Consider the following 20,868-nt stretch of genomic DNA (forward strand, 5'->3'; position numbering starts at 1 on the left):
CAGTGTATAGTTGAGAATTGCAAGCACGGCTACATAATTACAAATTGAAATGGCTTTAAATCAGGAAAAGATTTATTGATATCAATGATGCATTAACAACATTTATCAAGTACCTTATTAAGTGCCTGGAATTTGCAATAAGCCAAAATTTTATTAAAGCAATGCCATATATATTGTAACATTACAAATTCTGCTCCCTATATATCTATACATGTGATACGTTGTGCAGTGCTAATACAAAATGGGAGAGTTTAGTCTGCAATCGTTGTCTTACCATTTCCCTCCCTGTGGATGGTCATGCTTAGCATCTTGTGAATTGACAAACTTTAATATACAGTGCTAAAGTGACTGCAATTGCCTTGTTTCGTCTACTGCATACAGCTTGCCTGATCAAACCAATCTTTTTCTGTAAAACTACAGGGTTGGGGTTTTTTTTTACTCACAAAGAAGTTTAATTCATATACCATTCTATTAATTAAATTGTGTTAAAATGAGTGGTGACAATACTATTCCTCATGTAATGTCCAGAATTTGTGCTATCATGCTAGCAATTGATGTCTACAGTGACAAAAATTTAGGATTTACATGCCAACAGATCAAAAATGAAACACACAGCTTTCAAATATCTCATCTGCTACCATGTCTCATAAAAAAAACACAATACAATACAACAATAAAGACCCATCAACCCATCAAAGCTTATCAGGGTACTTGGTATAGAACTTCTGCAAAAGTCTGGGAGCTCTAATATGAGATTTGTCGACCCATTCAGCATGGGAAGGGGGGAAATGTTTCCAGGATTCCAAATACTGAACGCGACCTCTATGTTTCCTGGAATCTAAAATGTCTTTAACTTCAAAATGGTGCTCTCCTTCAATAAGAAGAGAGGCCAGGGGTGCAGGTTGAGGTGGACGAAAGGAAGAAGTGTGCTCAGGTTTCAACAGGTTCACTGAAACACAGGGTAAATCCTACAAAGGCTCTTAGGCAACTCCAATTTTACGGGTACAGGATTTATGATTTTCACAATGGGGAATGGACCTACATACTTAGGCCACCGTTTCTTCAATTTTTGGGTGGTTTGCAGAAACTTGGTGGACAAAAACACCCTATCCCCAACTTTGTATTCTTTCGATCTAGCCCTCTTCTTATCTGCCTATTTCTTGTGAGCCTGGTGGGCTGCCTCCAAAGCTTTGCGGGTCATGGGCCAAAACTGTTGAAGTTGATCACTCTACTCAGATAAGGACAAAATTTGCAGTCTTTCCCAAGGCAATTCAGGAATCGGAACAAAGTCCTGGCCAAACACAACCTTAAAAGGAGTCATGCCGATACTACTGTACACAGAGTTATTGTACGCCACCTCAGCATGTGGTAACAGTTCAGCCCAATTATCCTGTTGACAATTAATGAAACATTGGAGGTACTGCTCAAGAACAGAGTTAGTCCATTCACAAGCCCCATTAGTTTGAGCATGGTGGGTGGAGCTTAGCCCCTGGATGGAGCCAATCAACTTTAGGAACTCCTTCCAAAAGAGGGAGGTGAATTGGACCCCCTATCTGAAATAATGCATTCAGGCACTCCATGTAACCGATATACATGTGAAATAAACAATTTAGCTAACGACTTCACTGATGGTATCTTGGAACAAGGCACAAAATGAACTTGCTTGGAAAACAGGTCAGTGATAACCCAAATTACAGTATTTCCAAGACTCTCTGGCAATTCTACAATGAAATCCATAGATATTTCCTTCCATGGTGCTTCAGGGTGGGCAACACTGGAGAAGACACTGGGGCTTCCCCGGTGGTCTTTTGGTGGCCGCATAGACGGGACAACTGGCTATATAGGACTCAATGACTTTTTTCAATGAAGGCCACCAGAATTGCCTCTTAATCAAATACAAAGTCTTTAGAAATCCAAAGTGGCCCGCCATTCTTGGGGCCGTTGAAGAACAACCAGTTTCAGGTTATCAGGAACATACAATTTAGCTCCTACCCAAGCCAGTCTACCTTCCATGGTGCATTCATTTGAATTTTTCTTGAACCAGTCATCGGACTCAAGGCCCTCCTTGAGTTTGTTCATTAAGTCCGTCATGACATCTAAGTCCATCGGGCCTTGGCTCCTGGTAACCATGGGGGCAGCGAGATTTTTGCTGGGATGACTGAATGAACCACACTCAGCCTAGAGCTGTTGTACTGGGGAAGCCTAGACAAGGCATCAGCCATAAAGTTCTCTTCCCCCCCCCCCCCCGGGATGTACTTGAGGGTAAAGTTGAAATGGTTGAAGTGCTGTGCCAAATGTACTTGTTTAGGTGATAGCTTACGCAAGGTCTTCAACGCTTCCAAATTCTTATGATCATTCCATACCTCAAAAGGGTGTTTTGTCCCCTCCAGGAAGTGTCACCAGGTTATCAGAGCCCATCTGAGAGCAAAAGCTTCCTTTTCCCATATAGCCCATCTCCTCTCTGTCTCAGTAAGCTTATGCGAGGTGTAAGCACACAGCTGCAATTTTCCATCAGCGTTTATTTGAGGTAATACTGCCCCCAGCACCATGTCACTGGCATCAGCTTGAATGACAAATGGTGCATCCATATCCAGGTGTTTCAAAACAGGTTCTGCTGCAAAAAGTTCCTTCAATTTTTCGAAAGCGGCTTGACATTCCAGTTAGTCCAGTTCAAAGGCTTACCTGGTTTAGACTTGGTGTCTCCTTTTGATTTTAGGAGATTTGTAATGGGCAGTGCAATGCTAGCGAACGAGGGAATAAATTGACGACAAAAATTCGCAAATCCCAAAAAACTTTGCAATTGCTTATGGATGCGAGGAGGTGCCCACTCAGTGACCACCTGGACTTTCGCTGGATCCATCTTGATGCCATTGTGGAAGATACGATACCCTAGGTAATCTATCTTCTCTTGATGAAATTCACATTTAGACAATTTAGCATAAAGTTCAGCAGCCCGGAGTTTTTTGAGGAGTGATCACACTAAAATCATGTGTTCATCACGTGTTTCCATATAGATAAGGATGTCATCAAGGTAGGATAACACACCCTTGTACAGGTGTTCATGCAGAACTTCATTTATTAATTGCATGAAGACTGCTGGTATCCCCTGCAGACCAAACAGGAGTATTTTGTACTGAAAACATCCCAAAGGGCAGTTGAAAACAGTTTTCCATTCATCTCCATCTTTGATTCTGATTCTGTAGTAGGCCTCCCTTAGGTCCAACTTGTGAAAAAATTTCCTTTTCCCAACTGGGCCAACACGTCTTTCATGAGCGGGAGGGGTACACATTTTTCATGCAAATTTCATTAAGATTTTTATAGTTCACACATAAACGAAATGAGTCATCTTTCTTTTCTCTAAACAATACAGGCGCGGCCACCCATGGTCTAGCTGGTTCTATGAACCCCCTTTTCAAGTTTTTATCAATAAACTTTTGTAATTCCTCCATTTCATTTGGGGTCATCGAATAAATCTGGGGTTTGGGGAATTTCACTCCTGGCAGGATCTCAATACTACAATCAGTAGTGTGGTCGTGGTGAGGGGGTGGGCAATATATCAGAAGCCTTTTCACTGAAAACATCCTTTAGGTTCCAATATTCTTTAGGGATTTTCTCTTTCCCCTTCAATTTTTTCCTGTGCTGCAGCTGCTAGATTTGGTTCAGCATTGGCTATGTGGGAGAACCTCTCCTTGCCCTCAGGGGTTTTGCGGAATGGATGAGCAACCACCCTTTCCTCCAATTCATGTAAGTGTTCCATTTCCATAGCCAGGATAAACCTAGTATGAGGGGCCGATCCATCCCAAGTGCAACGATGAAACTTAAGGTTTCTTGGTGATCCCCCATCCACATTTCTACTGGTTCAGTTACAAAATGGGCAGGAGCCCCCCGAGCTACTGACCCATCCAACTGGCAAAAGGCAATGGGCACTTTTAAAGTCCTTAGTCTTAAGCCCATCTTCTCCACCACTTCTGGGCTAATTATGCAACCCGTGCATCCAGAGTCTAAAAGGGCCAGCATCTTTGCTTGGGCTCCAGTAGAGGGCACTTTAAGTTCTACTGGAATGGTCATGGGGCCCGATCAGGGACTTACCAAATGATCATCGGAGTCAGTTTCACTTTCCCCCGAGAGAAAGGAGGGTTCTTCCTCCCCCTGGTTGGGAGGGAATTCTTCAACAGGTCTTTCATGGTGGTGTCCTTTCGTTTCCTCGCTTGTTTGTCTGGCTTCCTCTCCCCAGCAGCAGGGGGTTTAAAGCCAATTTTTGAGCAGCAATTTGCTGCACGATGCCCCTCCTTCCCATATTGGAAACAAGCAGTAGACCGGGGCTTGCTTGAAGACCAACTTTTTCCTCACTTTGGGGCTCCTCTGGGGGGAGGGGGAGAGGGGGATTTTTACCTTTATCACAGTCTTTCCGGTATTTATCTCTGGCTAGGTCGATCTCCACATCTACTGCCAATTCATACTAGCGTTGCAGGTTGCGCCCCCCCCCCCCTCATTAACACAGTTCTGGTAAATATCTTGGTTTAGGCCATCCATAAAACTGTCAATCAAAGCCTCTTCAGACCATCCGCGCATATACACCGACAGTTCATGAAACTCTTGGATGTATTCAGCTACTGGGCTTTTGCCCTGAGTAAGAGTTTTCATCTTGATTCTCGCCTTACTCAGTCAGCGGGTCATCAAAGCATTTTCTCAGAATGGCCATAAACCCATTATAATTCCTCAGCAGGGGGGAGTCATCATTATAGCAATAGCAATAGCAATAGCAGTAGACTTATATACCGCTTCATAGGCCTTTCAGGCCTCTCTAAGCGGTTTACAGAGAGTCAGCATATTGCCCCCAACAATCTGGGTCCTCATTTTACCCACCTCGGAAGGATGGAAGGCTGAGTCAACCCTGAGCCGGTGAGATTTGAACCGCTGACCTGCTGATCTAGCAGTAGCCTGCAGTGCTGCATTTAACCACTGCGCCACCTTGGCTCATATGATTATGCAGAGCGACCATCCAGGCTGCCTCCTTATTCTCCAACGCCATGGTAACAACTCACCTTGGCTTCCTCATTGGGGAGATCCTCTCCAAACTGTTGCATGGAATTCCAGACCTGGACCAAGAAAAATCCTAGCTCCTTGGTGTCACCTCCAAATTTCACGCCAAGAGGAGGAACTTTTGCCATTCGGCATCTGCGCCCCCCTCCCCCCCGGATGGGCTTGTGCAGCTGCTGCTGCTGGGGCTCCCCCATCCTGATCAGTCTGTGTGCCCCCAGCCCCCTCTGGGTGAGACAGGTCCTCTGAGCATCTCTCTTCTTGATCAGGGAAATCAGCCTCTCTTTCAGCCCTGCTCACAAAAATGATGTTTCTCCCAGGCCTCTTAGAAGAGTTTTATCGCATGGGACATCATTAGAGCCTCTTCTTTGGCTTCTTGCCAGGCAGCTGCCGGTCTCTGATGTTGGCTGGTAGTAACTCCAGCCGGAATTTCCTCAGGGTCATATCTCTGTCCCACTCCCAACGACCACCTGGGGCAGATGGATCTTTCCTCCAAATTTAGTTCTGCCATCCGCTCCGCTTCTAAGGGGCACGAGGATCTGGCAGTCCCCATGTCGTCCTGGTTGCTGCCAGGGTTGGAAATTACTTTGAAGGTTTTGTTGTTTTATTGCACTCCCCTCAGAAGGTGTTAGCTCTGGGATGAGTGTGAAAGTGAAACCTTGCTTAATGTCAAGCACGCCTCCTTCAGCAACCAAGAAAGAAACCTCTCAACTCCTTTGTTTGTGGAATTAAAAGTACTTTTACTGGTTATGAAAAGATAGCAACGAAGTAAAGCAAGGTCTAAGGCAGAAACACATGAAATCATACATATCAAACATTTGCCCAACCCCTCCCCCCCAACAACCCCCATCACATTGCCCAATCTGCAAATCCCTTAGGTATCAATAAGCATCATCAGGTTGATATGCAGGATGGTTGGCCTTGACCAGATCCAAACAATGGCCATCAGCATGTGCAGAAGATGGTGAGAACTAAACTTCCTTTTTGTACTATCACTCCTGTCCCAATTATTCCCCACCCAAATACCATGCCCCCTCCCCGTTTCCATGGCAGCCAAAAGCAAGCAAGCGAAGCCAAGGCTGACAGCTTGGCTTCGCACTTGCTTATATCCTATGGACTTAACCAATGTAACCAAACTAGTAAAAATGGTTTAATGCAATTGGTAAACCAGGATAAAACTCTGTTCATGCTTCTCATAAATCATAATATCTAGCCAGCCGGTGACCAGCCCGCAGCAAAAGTTTGGGGGAGTTTCAAACCCTAGCCAGCCACCATCCATGATAAATCATATTTTCTTGTGGATCGCACGCCTGCCAATGGTTTGCCTGATTTATGACTTAGCGTGTTCTTTGAATATAGAGCTAATCAACAGCCCAAAGAAAGCTATCTGATTATAATTTGTGGACTTGTCAGTATTTTTTTAGTAGAAGGATTCATCAGTTGATATAGTTATTAAGTTTAAACTGGAAAGTGGAAGTTACCACTCAGTCTTATCACTCACTGGATAATACTTTTGGAAAAATTCATTTTTCTGGACTGACAAGACATTCTGAACAGTGGAAGAGAAATGCAAGTACATTTTTACCAATATGTTATTATTTAAAATAATCCTACTATTGGGGTTTGATGGCTGATTGATATCCAGACAGGACATCTGGCACAAGGAATCTCATCCTCAGTTCATAATCTGCTCCTCAAAGTTGCCAGATCAGCAGATCCCTGATATAGCATCAAGTGAATAAAAGTCTTTATAGATTTTCCAATTCATTTGATAATAGCTTCAGACTTATCCCTTACAACTAGAAACAAAACTTTGGGTTTGCTGGACAAGACCTCACAAAGCTTGTTGACCTACAATCATGGATGAGCCAAACCCATTTGAGGCTCTTCCACAATGGTCAAATATCCCCCTCCAAAAAAACCCCCAATATTTTCTGACTACTCATCTGGTTTTGTAAACCAAAAGACAAGCATACACATAGGTACATATAGGTGATATGTATAGAAAGAGAAATACTAGAAATGTGTTAAGTGCTGAAAGCCCTCTGAGGTAGTAAACTCAGCAATTTAAAGCAAAGGAACTGAATGCTGATTGGCTGCTCTGCACTGATGTTTTGAATTCAACATAGTGCTTACTTGGAAAAATTGCCAGTTTGTGGTAAAAGTTCATTACCTTCTCACTATGTACCTCACCTTACAATAGGCCTCATAAACAGCAAAATTGTTAATTAAAAGAACTCCCTGAGTGGCAGTTGGAAATTTTATTTACATACTATATAGTAATATAGTAGTTTTAGGTAATTTCAGATATGAAAATTCAAATTTCTACAGTTTGTGTGGATGATGAATGCAAGACGCCTAGTTGTTCTGAGTGCTTCATCTGAGATATGTAGTAAAGTTCTCTGATGATTACGGTTTTTTAAAAAATGGAATAGAATCATGTTGCAAAGCCCACAGAATGGTTTTCTCAAAAGTAACTAATATTATACGGCAATAATGATTGGTTTAAGAAAAGCAAATGGATTCATCTTCTGTTTTTCTGCTGAAGAGTTTCTTTGTGCTTTGCATTGTTGCTGAAGTTTCATTTCATTGGCCATTAAATCTGGGGTTCACGACAGTGGTAGTGGCACTCTTGAAAAGAGGATTGTCAGCCTGTCAATAAAAAAATCAGAAACCTTTAGCTGCTAATAAAACCTAATATTTCAAGAGCAGATCAGGATTCAGATGGGCAATCATACACTCACTTAACAGCTTGATAAAATCCAAACTAAACAGCAGGAAGATGATAGAATAGTGTTTCTCAACCTTGGCAACTTGAAGATGTCTGGACTTCAACTCCCAGAATTCCCCAGCCAGCATTCGCTGGCTGGGGAATTCTGGGAATTGAAGTCCAGTCATCTTCAAGTTGCCAAGGTTGAGAAACACTATGGTAGAATCTACACCAAAGGCCTGCCCATGTACCGCAAGCTGAATCAATTATTTTGATTAATAACTCAAATACAGGAAGAAAAAGACATAAGTAGGTCTTCTCCTTCCTTTATATCTCTCCACAAGAGTTAAACACTTTACCTCATTCCATTTGGCCTTGGATTTTTCCTTCTCAAATCTGTGATATTCTCTGCGATCAAACAACTCTGCCACTAGCCGCCAAGCCAGGAGAATGAGGAGCCCAATAAGAGCCACTCCAGCTATAGTGCCCCCCACTATGGCTGCAATGTTTGGCGGTTGGGGACATTCTAAGAGAAGAAAGAAACATGATTAAATTATGTGTGCTTGATTGAGTGCTATGAATGTTTTTATTATATCTATTTGCATATATTACATGCTAGTGGTAAACATTTTTAATGGATAAAGATGAGACAGAATTAAAAAAAAATCCCCACATAAATAACAGATCCTGAATCTCCATATGAGATTGCCAGAAATTCTTTAAAGGCCACATATTCTGTCAGTGGCAGGGACACCTCTTAACTAATTCTGACTCACTATAGGGTCTTCTATCACAAGGAAGAAAAATCCTCATGAGGCCCTCTCAAAATGCTGAATAATACAAGTTACCTCTTTTCCCATTACTTACACAATGAAGGCCAAGATCTGTTTCTGTTACTGGCTGTGACTAACAATTACACAGCACTAATGTCATTTCTAGTCAAGAGATATTACAATGGAGAACAGATGTTAGTTTTTGGTGACGTGGCACTAAGCATACCTTTCTCACGATTGACTGTAATAGAATAGTGCTCTTCTCCGTCAGTAGGAAGCATTGTGTAAGAGATCCAACAATTCTCTGAATCCTTATCCCTGCAGTGTATACTTTTTGGTTGCACTTCACTTTCAAGAGTAATATTTGAACAACTATCAGAGCAATTCTTCTGAAATGGACCACTCCCAAAAGCAAGACATTCAACACAAGAACTAAAAAACAAACAAATAAGAAGCAAAGCTTCTTTAAAAAGTTTCATAACAGTATCATTAAAACACATCTATATTTTATATAGCATATTATAGCATATTGTAAGTGAGGAGGATGTAAAGCTGAGAGAATCCAAACTTATTAAAATACATACTATGTACATTCTGCATAAGGAGGATGACAAATTTGAGCTAACCTCAAATAGATGAGATCTCTCTGGGGTTTACATTAACTGTCCCTGGTCAACTGGTATTGTTTACTGAGGAGAATAGACACTGAGGTAATATACTAATGAGACTCCTTCCAAACCATTTTATGATATAAATAAGCTGAACCTGAAGTGGAGCAATACAATCTAGTTGTACAACAGACATCTCTCCAGGAGCCTAGGATTTTTTGGAGACTCCATCTTTATATTTTTAATACCAAAATCTATAGACAGGAATGAATTTTTTTTATGCCAATTCCTGAATAATAGCAATAGCAATAGCAGTTAGACTTATATACCGCTTCATAGGGCTTTCAGCCCTCTCTAAGTGGTTTACAGAGTCAGCATATCGCCCCCACAGTCTGGGTCCTCATTTTACCCACCTCAGAAGGATGGAAGGCTGAGTCAACCTTGAGCCGATGAGATTAGAACCGCTGAACTGCAGATAACAGTCAGCTGAAGTGGCCTGCAGTACTGCACCCTAACCACTGCGCCACCTCGGCTCTGTAAGTTGGGAAACCAATGGAAATGGTTTCAGTTAAGATCAGTTCTGCTTAACCCTTTATACTGAGGACTGATTGACAATATAACAGCTGGCTCGCTGTCCCTCTGTTAATAAGAAGACCAAAACATGAATAGTAAAAATGATGCACTTTGGGATTTTTAAATTAAATTTGTTATTGTGCATTTGTATGTGTTATTACAATGAACTCTACTTTTTATTCATTAGAATATGTATTGTTACCATATTTAAAAAAATAAGATCAAGAATTTTTCTTTTGAGAAAATTAGGATGATTGAACATTTCCCTGGGTGTTGAATAATGATGGGAAGAGACTGTAATGTGTGCATGAGCTCTACTAATAAATTTCTATTTGCTAAGGTTGTGCATACCTAGATATTTCAGAAGGAAATAAAGGCTAATCAACAACAACATCAAAAGGGAAAAGCTATAATTACACATAACTAACTATGCCTTGCATGTTTATTAAATAGTTTACATCTTTTTGTACTGAATGGAGCAGCTAGGGAAGCTCTAAAAATTAGGCACTTATATAGTTGTCTCATAGAGTTTCCTATGTTTTGTAATCTGAATGGAAGTAGAATACCATGTTTCCCCGAAAATAAGACAGGGTCTTATCTTCTTTTGACCCCTGAAATAAGCACTTGGCCTTATTTCCAGGAGGTCTTATTGTTTTTGAGGTGCAGGAAACAGCGAGTGGGGTCACCTCATGGCTGCTGCTGTGTTGCAATATTTTCACAAAGGGCTTATTTTTGGGGAGGGCTTATTTTAGGGCATGCACTCAAAAGCTCGATTGTCCTAATTATCCAGGGAGGTTTTATTTTTGGGGAAACAGGATATAAATCAGAAATGATAAGCTATTGATCATATTGATTCTCAACATGATAGCTTGGGAATGTATTACATAATAACATAACATAACATAAAACATAACATAAACCCATAACAGTATCTACAAAACAGTATCTATCTATCTATCTATCTATCTATCTATCTATCTATCTATCTATCTATCTATCTATCTATCTATCTATCTATCCATCCATCCATCCATCCATCCATCCATCCATCCATCCATCCATCCATCCATCCATCCATCCATCTATCTATCTATCTATCTATCTATCTATCTATCTACTATCTAATCTATCTATCTATATCTCATTCTGATCAGTTGAAAGGGAGTACCACATGCATATACAACATGCTGGACTTGTGATTTGTCTAAGTATTGATGAACTTCTTCAGTTCTGTATCTTAAATCATAAACCAGTATACCACATTGAATGATCAAATATGTTTTTAGAATTGCTTCAGATCTTATCATGCCTTCAAAGCTTTTTGATTTTTAAGAGAACAACGTGAACTTGAATTTGTTGTTCTAAATCAAAGCCTTGCTTTAAACATGAATGTATAGTTGCTAAGAAAATATGAATTAGTATATATTAAGAGTAAGTTTGAAGAAGTAGCAGCAACCTGTTACTGTGGAAAAAGACAGTACAGGTAATCCTCAATTTATGGCCACAATTGAGCCCAAGATTTCTATTGTTAAGCAAGGCAAGCTTTGCCTCATTTGCAATCTTTCTTACCAAAGTTGTTCAGTGAATCACTGTGTTTGTTAAGTTAGTAACAAAGTTAAGTGAATCTGACTTCCTCATTGACTTTGATTATCAGAAGGTCGCAAAAAGTGATCACATGACCATAGGACACTGCAACTGTCACAAATACATGCCAGTTGCCAAGCATCTGAATTTTGATTACATGACATGGGGATACTGCAATGGTTATAACTGTGAAAAACTACCTAAAGTTACTTTTTAGTGCATTGTAACTTCAAATGATCACAAAACAAATGGTTGTAAATGGAGGAATATTTGCACAAGGTATCACTTAAACATAAAAAGTATAATGATGCACAAAGCTTGGCAATAACTTGCTCAATCTACCAAGAAGAGAGTTACAATTAAATTTTAAAGTATTATAGTTGGAGCTCTTTGACAGAATGAACCTAGAACTGTTTATCCTATTCCCCGCCCCCCCCCCAAAACAAGGGAAATTTACTTCCATTTATAATATGTTTGATAGCTTACAATCACTACCCCAGTCACAAATTCAAAGGTTAAAAGTTTAATTAGCCAGATTAAGGTAGGAAAGGTTCTGGTGGTGTCAACATTCCTATAGTTTTAATAAATGTTATTAGTTATTAGTAAGCATCTGATCCATCAATTCATTTGCATTTATAGATCAAGATACTTATATATCCAAAGACCAATGCACTATTAGCAACACAGTTTTTTAAAAATCATAAAAAGATGTAACTATAGAAAAATAATTTTGCTGCATTATTGATACTGTAAAATTTATTCAAAGCATTTAACTGATAGCTAATGAAGAGAAGGACAAAGGGTGACATGATAACTTGAGAGACCGCCTTCTGCCAATTACATCCCTGCGACCAATAAGATCTCATAGACTAGGCCTCCTCCGTATTCCATCGGCCAGCCAATGTCGGCTGGCAACCACAAGGAGGAGGGCCTTCTCAGCAGTAGCCCCGGCCCTTTGGAACGAGCTCCCCGTGGAGATTCGTACCCTCTCCACCGTCCAAGCCTTCCGCACAGCCTTGAAGAACTGGCTCGCCCGTCAGGCCTGGGGATAAGGACAGTTACCCCTCCCAAATGATGAATGTATGTTGCCTACCATTTTATTATATGTCTCTATCTTGATGTTTGTATTTCCCCCTTCCCAGTTTTATGTGAGCCGCCCTGAGTCCCCTCAGGGAAAAGGGCGGCCTACAAATTCTAATAATAATAATAATAATAATAATAATAATAATAATAATAATAATAATAATAATAATAATAACAGTGTTCCAATATCCAAGGGTTTACCACAGAGAAAAGGGGGTTGACTTATTCTCCAAAGGACCTGAATGCAGGAGAAGAAGCAATGGATGGAAACGTATCTAGAACTAAGAGTGATTTCCTAACTGAACATCTCTCTAGAACAGTAACGGCTAACCTTTTTGTCGCCGCATGCCGAAAGCGCGTGCACGTGTATACATCCATAATGCAATGCACCCACAGTCCCCTGCCCTCGCGCATGCATGTGCGACCCCCTCATGCTCCCCTACCCCTCATGCATGTGTGCATTACCCATGCTTTTCCTGCCCCCCCATGCATGCATGACCCTCATATGCACCTCCCACTTATCCTCACGCCCCTGCATCCTGTGTATACACACATGTCTCCCGCATGCGCACACACCCCGGTGCATGTGTGGCAGAGACCTAAAAACCAGATGGCCAGCAGGAAGAGCACATATGTGCACATTGGAGCTGAGCTGGAATGACTGCTCCCGTGCCCGCAGAGAGGGCTCTGCATGCCACCGGTGGCACAAGTGCCATAGGTTTGCCGTCACAGCTCTAGAACTAAGAGAAATTTCCTAACAGTTAGAACAATTAATCAGTGGAACGACATGCCTCCAGAAGTTGTGGGTGCTCCATCACTGGAGGTTTTAAAGATATTAGACAGCCATTTGTCCAAAATGGAATAAAGTCGCCTTGAGCAGAGGGTTGGACTAGAAGACTTCTAAGGTCCCTTCCAACACTGTTTTCCTGTTATTCTGAAGAATATCTTTTCTACTATTAATCTTTTTGATTAACTATTAACTAGACTATGCTATCAAGCCTATGTCAACTCTTGGCAACCACACATATTTTCTCTATGATAATCTTTCTCTAACCTGATCCATCTTGCTACTAGTTATCCTGTTCTTCTCTTTCTTTCCATCTTTCCCAGCATTCAAATCTTTTCCAGAAACCTTCATGTTTGCAAAATATGTCTGAAGTAGGATAATTAATTATAATTTAAATAAGTTTCCAAACCTTAAACTCTAGCTAATTTTAATATGTAATCTAGTTTAACAAACAGTGAACTTATGAAGACTAGCTACAGTATTTTTCTTTGTACTGAAAAGTCAGATATAATCTAAAAAATAAATGATAGTAGCCCAATTTCTCTTTACAGCAACACTAAAGGAAATAAGTGTGCAAGCAAAATGTTTGCTGCAGCTCCCCATGTCTCAATTTTATTTTGGATACTTTTACTCTCAAAGGATTTCTGACAGTGTCAGCTGGATCTCCAGCATGGGTTTCTTCAGCATGCTTGGTATTGGCTCTCATAGTAATGGGGAGGGAGGCCTCGGGTATTTGGGATGGGAAAGTGAGCTGGTGTAGTCCCTTGAGAACTGAAAGGGAGGTTTGCACTCATGAAATATGGCACTGCTGAAGGGAGGTGTTTATACTCTCTCAAGGCCAACCATCCTGGGATTCCAAATGGGAAAAATACCTGAAGATGAGCTTTTCCACAACCTTATATACTCAGTGGAGGGTTGCAATTTTTTTTTACTACCAGTTTGGGCGTGCTCATGCATGTGCAGAAGCATCTGGGCAAGTGGGAAGAGCCTCTCGCCATTGCTACTACCAGTTTGCTCGATCTGGGCCGCCTCTGCTCATACTAGACAATGAATGGACTCACAGTGCTGGACCCTGGGGGGGGAGGGTTTTGGGGTGACTTTCAATCTGCAACTTTCGCTTGCCTTGCTTTCGCTGCTTATCACTTCAAACTTAGTAAATGTACCTCTTCTCTAAATCAATGGAGTTGGGGGTTTTCTTTCTTGAGTTTTGAACAGAGGACACCTGACAGACAGTGACCTTCTACAAAGACCCCTAAGTAAATCTAGAAGTCATGGAATAAGATGCCATATTCCTTTAGGATCCCATTACTACAGAATAACAGTTGGAAGGGATTTGGAGGTCTTCTAGTCCAACTCCCTGTTCAAGTAGGAGATCCTATACCATTCTGGAGAAAAGGCTGTTCTTTTTTTTCCTTCAAAACTTCCAGTGTTGAGGCATCCACAACCTCTGGTGGAAAGCCATTACATTGATTAATTATTCCCACTGTCAGGAAATTTGTCCTTAGTTTGAAATTACATCTCTCCTTAATAAATTTCCATTGGTTACTTCTTGTCTTGATCTCAGGTGCTTTGAAGAATAAGTTAACCACCTCTTCTCTATGACAGCTCCTTAAGTATTGAAAGACTGCTCTCATATCATATCATCCCTTGTCCATCCTTTCGTTAGATTAGACATACCCAGTTCCTGCAATTGTTTCTCATGATTTAGCCTCCAGCTCCATAATTATCTTTGTTGTCCTTCTCTGTATTCTTTCTAGAGTATCAACAACTTTTTTCTACCATAGTGACCAAAACTGGATGCAGTATTCCAAGTGGGGTTTCACCAAAGCAGTATAAAATGGTATTAACACTACATGTGATCTTGATACTATCCCTCTGTTGATGCAGCCTAAAATTACATTGCCTTTTTTGGCAGCACACTGCTGCCTCACATTTAAGTGGTTGTCCATTAGGACTCTTAGATTCCTCTCACAGTTACTGCCCGGTGCCACCTTTTCTTTATCTGTACATTTGATTTTCCTTCCCTAAGTATAAAACCTAACTTTTCTCACCACTGAATTGTATTTTGTTGGATAGGGCCCAGCATTCGAGTCTGTCAAGATCCTTCTGGATTTTGAGCCTATCTTCTAAAGTGCTGCCTATTCCTGTCAGCTTGATGTCATTTGTAGATTTGATGAGTTACCCTTCTATCCTCTCATCGAAATCGTTTATGAAAATGTTGGAGAATACTGGGTCTAAGACAGAACCTTAAATCTAGTTCCATTGAGGATGGCATGTTGAATGTGGTTGGTTAGTCAATTATGAATCCATCAGGCGGATGCTATTAATCCCTCATTTTTCTATTTTACCAAGAAGTAGGTTGTGGTCTACTTTGTCAAGTGCTTTACTGAAGTCCAAGTATACTATGGCTGTAGCATTGTGTTAGTCCTCTAATTTAGTTATTTTGTTAAATAATGCACTAAAATTTGTCTGGCATTATCTCTTTTTCACAAACTCATGTTGGCTTCCAGTAATAGCTTTGCTGGCTTTTAAGTATTTGATTATTTTTTCCAGAATCTTCCAGGTATTGATGTCAGACTGATTGATCCATACCTTACAAGTAGCAAAGTGAAATTAAGTGATGATAAGGCGTTGTATCAAAGTGGACAATTCCTGCATATCACTTACATATATCTGGCACAGGGAGACGGGCAACTTGGGCACTCCTCACAGAGAGGGGGCTGATAGCGTCCATTACACTTGCATGTATTGCACTGACATTGCCCACGGAGACTGCACACGTTCCCATTCTTATTCTTGCATTTTTCTGTTGAAGATTGGCACTGACAGGCAGTGCCATCATATTGTGCAGTACACTTACATTTCCCACAGTCACAAGAACCTCTATCTGAAAAGAGAAACTGGAGAGGTTAGGACCAAAAGCATTTCTTTGCATCTTCATTGACATATAACACTCACATTATCTAGAAAGGATTATTAAATTAAAATGCAGACCAGCAGTTTGCGGCAGATGGCCAACCATTCCCAAGTGGCACACTTCAAGTACAGAAGCCCTGGAATTTTGGGCATTATATGAAAAACACTGCAGTGACCCTCAATGCAAGAACAGGTTGTCCTTGGCAAATTGGATGTTCAAAAACTGAGTTAAGCAATATTCTAAAGGAAATGGTCAATATTTAATTACAGAAACACAACAATTCATCCCAGGTATATGGTTATCAGCTGATTTACTTCCCAATTATACAGTGTGGATCAAAGTGTTATTTATACAGCTCTTTGTAAAATGCAGAAAAATAACATGGGAATCATGTTTACAGCTTATAGTAAAATGTCTGGAATAATAGTATCAAAGGCAAGAGGAGATAAATTTGGCATTTTCATATTCAGCTTTCATCAGTCACTTACCTTTCCCTCCACACACTTGACCATTGTGAAGTTCACAGTTTATGTTATCACATTCACAGAAGGGACCATAAATATGCTTCTGGGTATCTGCCATAGTATGGCAAATACATTGTCCACATACACAATCTCCCAAGCCAGAACAAATGACTGAAGAATTGTCCTTTCGACAACTTTTTTCCAGTTCCTTGCTGGTTTTACCTCCAGTTTTACAATCACAATTCTTTCCAACATAGCCAGCATTGCACCTGGCATAAGAGAAGAAATATTCAACATCAAAGAATAGCGTTAGGAAGCAACATTAGCATGATCGTCCTTATTTTCAACTACAGTTTCCTTTACCTATATTTATAATCTGTTACTATACAGTCTACATCCATATATACTCATCAAAGAAGGATTCCCACTGGATTTTACTTCTGGATGGAGAGGCATAGAATTACATAACGAATTTCTTTTTAGACCAGCCCATAGATGCCTCTGCTGCTCAGATTACATAATTCTCCTCAGGTTAGTAAACTGCTATTTGAATTCACTTGCAACAATCACAAAGGCTTTAGGCAAGTATTACATTTCTAAATATATACAATCAGACTTTTTTATTTCCACTTTGTTTCATAAGTTTATGTTTTACATTTTTAAAAAGTTTCTGTATAGTATGTATGTGTTAAAAAATAAAAAAAATACCCAGAAGATTTGTGAATTTGATAAAAAAAATAATTCAGTGTGAAATACTTGCTAGGCAGGTACTCAGAGAGCCAGTTTGATGTAATGGTTAAGGCAGTGTTTCTCAACCTTGGCGACTTTAAGTCCTGGGGACTTCAACTCCCAGAATTCCCCAGCCAGCTGTACTGGTTGTTTCCCAAGGTTGAGAAACACTGGGTTAAGGCATTAGTCTAGAAACTGGGAGACCATGAGTCCTCCCAAAAATGTTTTTTATTACTATTTATTGTTCTCAAGTTAAGTTCCTTGCCTTGAAAAATTCAAGCAGGCATTTCTTTTTCCTATGAGAACAGTTTTTTTAAATAGACAAACTGCATAAAAATATAGTCCTTAAATTACAATAACTTTTTCAGTGACCATTCAAAGTTACCATGGCACTGAACAAGAGGTACTTAAAACTGTTTCTTGAGGTTCTGGCCATTACAGCCCTCCCCCACCCAATAATCATATGATCACCATTTGCAACCTTCCTTGCTGGCTTCCCACAACGAAGTCAACAGGTTAGTGAGGAGGGAAGGTTGCAACTTACTCTCACAAGTTCCTCCTGTCACTTTTTCCTCCATGAGGAGCTCTTATGTTTGAGAAGTTTGAGATACTCCATAGCAATAAAAGACAATATGTGTACATCAGCGTAGATCTGTGAGGTATCTGGTGCTCTCTGGACTTGGTTTTCTTACAGACGTTTCATTACTAAATGTCTGCTTGAAGGTAACATCAGTACCAGAAGGGAGTGGGGTTTGCTCTCTTTTATGCACTAGTGGCTTGCTTTGTCTGTGTTGGTACTTACCTCCCAACGACCAACAAGATCGCACAAGTTGGGCCTCCTCCGGGTGCCGTCGACTGGACAATGCCGGCTGGCGCCCCCCCGGGGGAGGGCCTTCTCTATAGCTGCGCTGGCCCTGTGGAACGATCTACCCGTAGAGATCCGGACCCTTACCACTCTCCCGGCCTTCCGTACAGCCACCAAGTCCTGGCTGTTCCGGTAGGCCTGGGGCTGTTGATCAATATCCAGCCCCACTTAGACGGAATGCATGATGTGGAATTTTAATTTGTATCTTCTTATCTTTAACTTTTAAATGTTTCTTTTTACCTTGCCTGTAAGCCGCCCAGAGTCCCAAGGGAGTGGGCGGCATACAAATCTTATTAAAGTAAACTAAACTAAACTAAACTAAACTAAACTAAACTAATGGTGTTCATGGTTCCAGGTACATGCCCTGGCCACCAGGGTGAAATACAAATCTCTAATAAACTTTACAGCTGGATGGAAAATAGCCCAAGAAAGTAAGCAGAAAATTATATAGCTCATGATCATGGTTGCCCACCTCAGACTAAACAAATATCAGCACACTGTGTGCAAAACCTCAAGGAACAATTAGAATAGAACATGACACCAGAACACAGAGAAGGGCCAAAAAAACCCATGAAGGTTACTTCCTGGAGAAATGCTAGAAAAAGGAAAACTAAACTGCAAATTGAATTCATTACTGAATAGGCAGAAGACTAGCAGATACATCTATGAACACCAACTAACATTCAGAAGACATGATGAAAACTCCTTATTTTTTTACAACACATAGACAGACTAAACCATGGTTTCAATTGGGAAACTGAATATCCTAGACCAAGCCAAGTCAAAAAATGCTAGAGAATTCCAGGAACCCTGACAATGACAAATCAGATATCAATAGTACATAGACACAAACAGCATATACATACAAATTCAAAAGAGACAATCAAAAAGCTAAAAAGACCCAAACACCTCATCACCAGCAAGCCAGATGAGCAGGGATTATTACCAAGATTAATACTAAACCAACAATCAAGAAATAAATAATATCTCAATCAAGACACCACCAACTCAGTCAAACACTAAGCTAACGGTAAATAACAGCCTAATCAAGGAACCACCAAGACCATTCCCACCAACACTGATAGGGTTAGCCACTAATATTTCAAATGAGAGCAATTTCCACTACCTTCTCGCACTGATGATGTTGCCTAGTTTGGTAATGAAATGTCTGCAAGAGAACAATCAAGCTCACATAGTTCCAGGGACCCCATAATCCATAGCACACACTCCCTTACACACCTGCCAGCACACACAGTGTATATCAACTGCCAGCAGTATCTGCACACTGCCTCATGACATCTGTGCATCACCCTGTACTCCTTGCCCAGAATTCCCACCTCTTCATGCTTAATGACCTAAATAGTCCTGGAATTACAATGGCAACTGCACCTATTGAGACTGCTGTCACTAAGCAATACAGCAATATGATGTTGCACTATGTGACTGCTTTGGTTAACACAGAAATTCTAAAGACATATCAAACACACCTTCCTCCACACAACAATAACCCTGTCAGATGATGTGGGCTAAGAGACCAATGTCACCCGTCTGGTTTTCATGGCTAGAGCGGACTTGAATGTATGGTTTCTGCTTTCTAAACTGTGCCTTAAACATTAGACCAAACTGGTGCTCAATCGCTGTCATAACCTGAGGACTACCTAACAGGTAGTCTAATAGTTAGATTACCTGCAAATCCCACAGTTTATATTCCCCTGTCCATTGCAATCAGATTCATTTGGTAACTCCTCGTCACATTCACAGTTGCACCGACTGTATATATGTACAGTGGTCAAGTCTGTGAAACCAAGGGGCTGCAGAGTAAAAGTCTGATTTTTAATGCACGATGTTGCTGTAATTTGCACTTGGAAGGTAATCTGTAAGAAAAAAAAGATGATTGCCCCATCTAATCTCAAATGACATTTAAAATAATTAGTAGAGACATTGTATTTCATTAACTATTTATCTAATTATTTACAAATTATTTTTATGAATATCATTTGGTTAAATAAAATGCTGTGTTGTCAAGGATTATTCAACAATAGATGTTGCAAAGATATTTACAACAGAGACATATGAACTTTGGAAATACTATTGTTGGTAAAGCTCCAAATTAGTAACCTAAGGACCTAATAACCTAATAACCAAAACTTGATGCCAGAGGACATCAATGGTTGGCTGCCCCTTTTAGATTCCACTTCAGTTTAAAGCATTGACCAGGAATGGAAAAAAGCGATTCAGACAACCTATCAAGAAGGACTTACAACTCTAAAGCCACTGCTGATGAATAATTGACACCAGAGGTTATACAAGCCCTGTGCCAAGCAGTTGAACATTGAACTAGAGGAGCAATAGGGGCAGAAGCTATTTGGGTCATTGCCATATGTGCCCCCAAGCTATATTGCAATCCAATACAAGTGAGAGATGGAGGTCTACCTGTTCTTATAAAGAAAGATTTGAGGAAAGATCAAGCTGAAGACCTCCTTGTACGACTTGACTATGAAGGCCCTAAAGAGTGACCAGCTGACAGTTTTGCTGACCGATTTACTGAAGGAAGCCCAACTGTTGCATAAGGAATGGGATCAATTGCAACTATACAATGTGGTGTCCCCTAAGATAGTTCTGAAGATAAATGGCAATTGTTTCCAACTGAAAAGCATAGAGAGACAGTGCTCGATGATTTACATAATGACCATGGTGATTTGGGACCAGAGAGAACTTTTAAGTTAGTAAGAGAT

At 40.5% G+C, this 20,868-nt stretch overlaps 1 protein-coding gene across 2 annotated transcripts in view; it reads right to left on the reverse strand.

Annotated features, from left to right (window-relative positions):
• Positions 1–6,861: 6,861 nt before the first annotated feature.
• LOC106553055 (integrin beta-2) overlaps positions 6,862–20,868 on the reverse strand; it is a 44,714-nt gene continuing 30,707 nt past the window's right edge. For both annotated transcript variants that reach the window (XM_087716655.1, XM_087716656.1), the window contains exons 11-16: positions 19,820–20,007; positions 16,564–16,808; positions 15,826–16,045; positions 8,750–8,955; positions 8,110–8,276; positions 6,862–7,692 (exon numbers count right to left, since the gene is read on the reverse strand). In XM_087716655.1, the coding sequence (XP_087572781.1) occupies positions 7,627–7,692; positions 8,110–8,276; positions 8,750–8,955; positions 15,826–16,045; positions 16,564–16,808; positions 19,820–20,007 (1,092 nt within the window). In that variant the 3' untranslated portion in view covers positions 6,862–7,626. The remainder of the gene's footprint in view (positions 7,693–8,109; positions 8,277–8,749; positions 8,956–15,825; positions 16,046–16,563; positions 16,809–19,819; positions 20,008–20,868) is intronic.

Source organism: Thamnophis sirtalis, unplaced genomic scaffold (genome assembly GCF_051295495.1).
Source record: "Thamnophis sirtalis isolate CommonGarterSnake01/CBP01778 unplaced genomic scaffold, rThaSir2_p1.2 scaffold_5, whole genome shotgun sequence".
In the NCBI taxonomy this organism is placed as follows: Eukaryota; Metazoa; Chordata; class Lepidosauria; order Squamata; family Natricidae; genus Thamnophis; species Thamnophis sirtalis.